This window comes from Helobdella robusta, assembly GCF_000326865.2.
Source record: "Helobdella robusta unplaced genomic scaffold HELROscaffold_1999, whole genome shotgun sequence".
Taxonomy (NCBI): domain Eukaryota; kingdom Metazoa; phylum Annelida; class Clitellata; order Rhynchobdellida; family Glossiphoniidae; genus Helobdella; species Helobdella robusta.
In genome coordinates, this window is record NW_008704082.1 from 1 (window position 1) to 2,345 (window position 2,345).

Here is a 2,345-nt window from a genome sequence, read left to right on the forward strand (position 1 = left end):
GTTTTTGTGTGTGTGTCTGTGTGTGGTTACGTGTGTCTGTGTGTTGTTACTTGTGTTTGTGTGTGGTGTGTGTGTGTGTTTGTGTGGGATGCGTATGTGTGTGAATGTATTTGGATATATGCGTGCAAGGTGCAACATAACAACAACAAAAACTAATCTGGCAAAGAACGAACAAATTCTAGAATGGAATCCAAACAATAACGAAACGAGACTGAAACTTCAAACCGAAACGAAACGGAATCCTCACCCACCTCCGCTGACGTAAGCGACGCCAAAGGTTATAGTCAGACATTGTTTGTAGACGCTACACTGACTCGCGAAGCATATCGTCTGTGCAGCCAACAGAAACAAGAGGCCAGCCACTGGAAATCCAGTTGCTCTTCTTAACGAAACTAAAAATTTTGTGGTTTTCCCGGTGAGTTATTTTTAGTTTTTGATGATGTTTTATTATCATTTAAGTTCATTGGTTCATTTTTAAACACGCACACACATAAATGCAAACAAACAAACAAACCAGCAAACAAACAAACAAACAAACATACAAACATTCAAACAAAAATACATACATACATACAAACAGACAAACAAAAAAGGCCAATATACAACTTTTTGTGCAATTTATTAGCGTTCGCACTAGAGGGAATTTTAATTTTTTTTTTTGTCAATTTATGGTTGATGCTGGTTGAGTTTGCTTTCGTGGCTCGCTCAGTTGGAAAATCACAAAGATTTGTATGTTTGTTTGTATGTGTATGTATATTTGTTTGATTGTTTGTATGTATGTATGTTTGCTTGTTTGTTTGATTGTTTGTGTGTGTATAAGTGTATGTTTGTCTTTTTTTTTCAAGGTTCGCCCAACAACTCAAATACAAAATCAACAGTATATTAACATGAAAAAAATCAACAACAATAAGAACGTACGAACGAACGAACGAACGCAAACTCAAATATGACGGTGACGTATAAACCAACATTTAATCCCTTGATTGACAGGGTTTCATAACAAGTTCACGAACGTGTATAACCAACAGAATATTAACAATAATTATAACAACAATAATTATAATTATTGTAATAATAATAATTATTATTATTATTATTGTTGTTATAATAGTGATTAGCTAGAGTAGTCGTAGCTGTGTGCTTGCAAGCCATGAAATCATCACATGTTTGTGCTAATGTACAATTGTGTGTTGTTTTTACGGCAGTTTCTTTTGCATTGGGCGCTATATAAAGGATTCATAATAATAATAATAATAGTAATTATTATTATAATTGTTATTATGATTATTATTATTATTATAATTATTATAATAATAATTGAAATATTTACGTAATATGGAGTCCGTAGGTCCCAAGCCATCACGATCAACGTGTGTAAAGTAGCCGATGTAAGAGCAGTTCTGAGTTGTTGGCAGATGGCTTCTCGCTGCGTTGTTGTTGTTGTTGTTGGTGTTGTTGTTGTTGTTGTTGATGATGTTGTTGTTGTTGTTGTTGGTGTTGTTGTTGTTGTTGATGATGTTGTTGTTGTTGGTGTTGTTGTTGTTGATGATGTTGTTGTTGTTGATGTTGATGTTGTTGTTGATGTTGTTGTTAATGTTGTTGTAATTGTTTCTGTTGATGATGTTGATGTTGTTGTTGATGTTGTTGATGTTGATGTTGTTGTTGTTGTTGTTGTTGATGTTGTTGTTGATGATGTTGATGTTGTTGATGTTGTTAATGTTTTTTGACGCGTAACATTCGCGAGAATTATTTTAATACATTTATTTTTAACGTAATTTTTATACAAATATTTTCAACACAGCTAAAAAATGATAAAATTATTTTGTGTTACCTGTTTTAATTTTTCTAGCGCGCCATATTTAGGCTTCAGCAAAACGGCTCTTATCTGAGAATTAACTTTTCTACAATTATATGTTACTATAAGTCTGTAAGAATAGATTTATGTGTATGTATGTGTTTGTATGTATGTGTTTGTATGTACGTATGTATGTGTTTGTATGTACGTATGTATGTGTTTATATGTGCGTATGTGTATGTAGGTGTTTGTATGTGCATGAGCACCTATTGGTATGTATGTGTTTGTATGTGTATACATGCACTTATATTCGTGTATATATTTAAGATTATCATACAATATAAAGTTATAAAACAGTCAAAACTTATTATTATTACCATTATTATTGTTATTATTATTATTATTGTTGTTATTATTCTTCCATATTAAAGCGGTTGATCCGCGTTGCAAGACGCCATATTTGAAAATTCCGGAAGCACGTGGTCTCAAATAATTAAGATGAATGGTTACGTCATTAAGCAGTGGTGGGCGAGTTTTGTTTCAGTCAGTT

The 2,345-nt window shown here is 32.6% G+C and overlaps 1 protein-coding gene across 1 annotated transcript; it reads right to left on the minus strand.

The window, feature by feature from the left end:
* Positions 1-251: 251 nt before the first annotated feature.
* On the minus strand, positions 252-1,611 carry HELRODRAFT_184681 (hypothetical protein; the record flags this gene model as incomplete). The annotated part of the gene is made up of 2 exons (XM_009016926.1): positions 252-392; positions 1,331-1,611. Coding segments are annotated over 2 exons (422 nt in total), but the record flags the coding sequence as incomplete, so codon positions are not given.
* Positions 1,612-2,345: the final 734 nt, after the last annotated feature.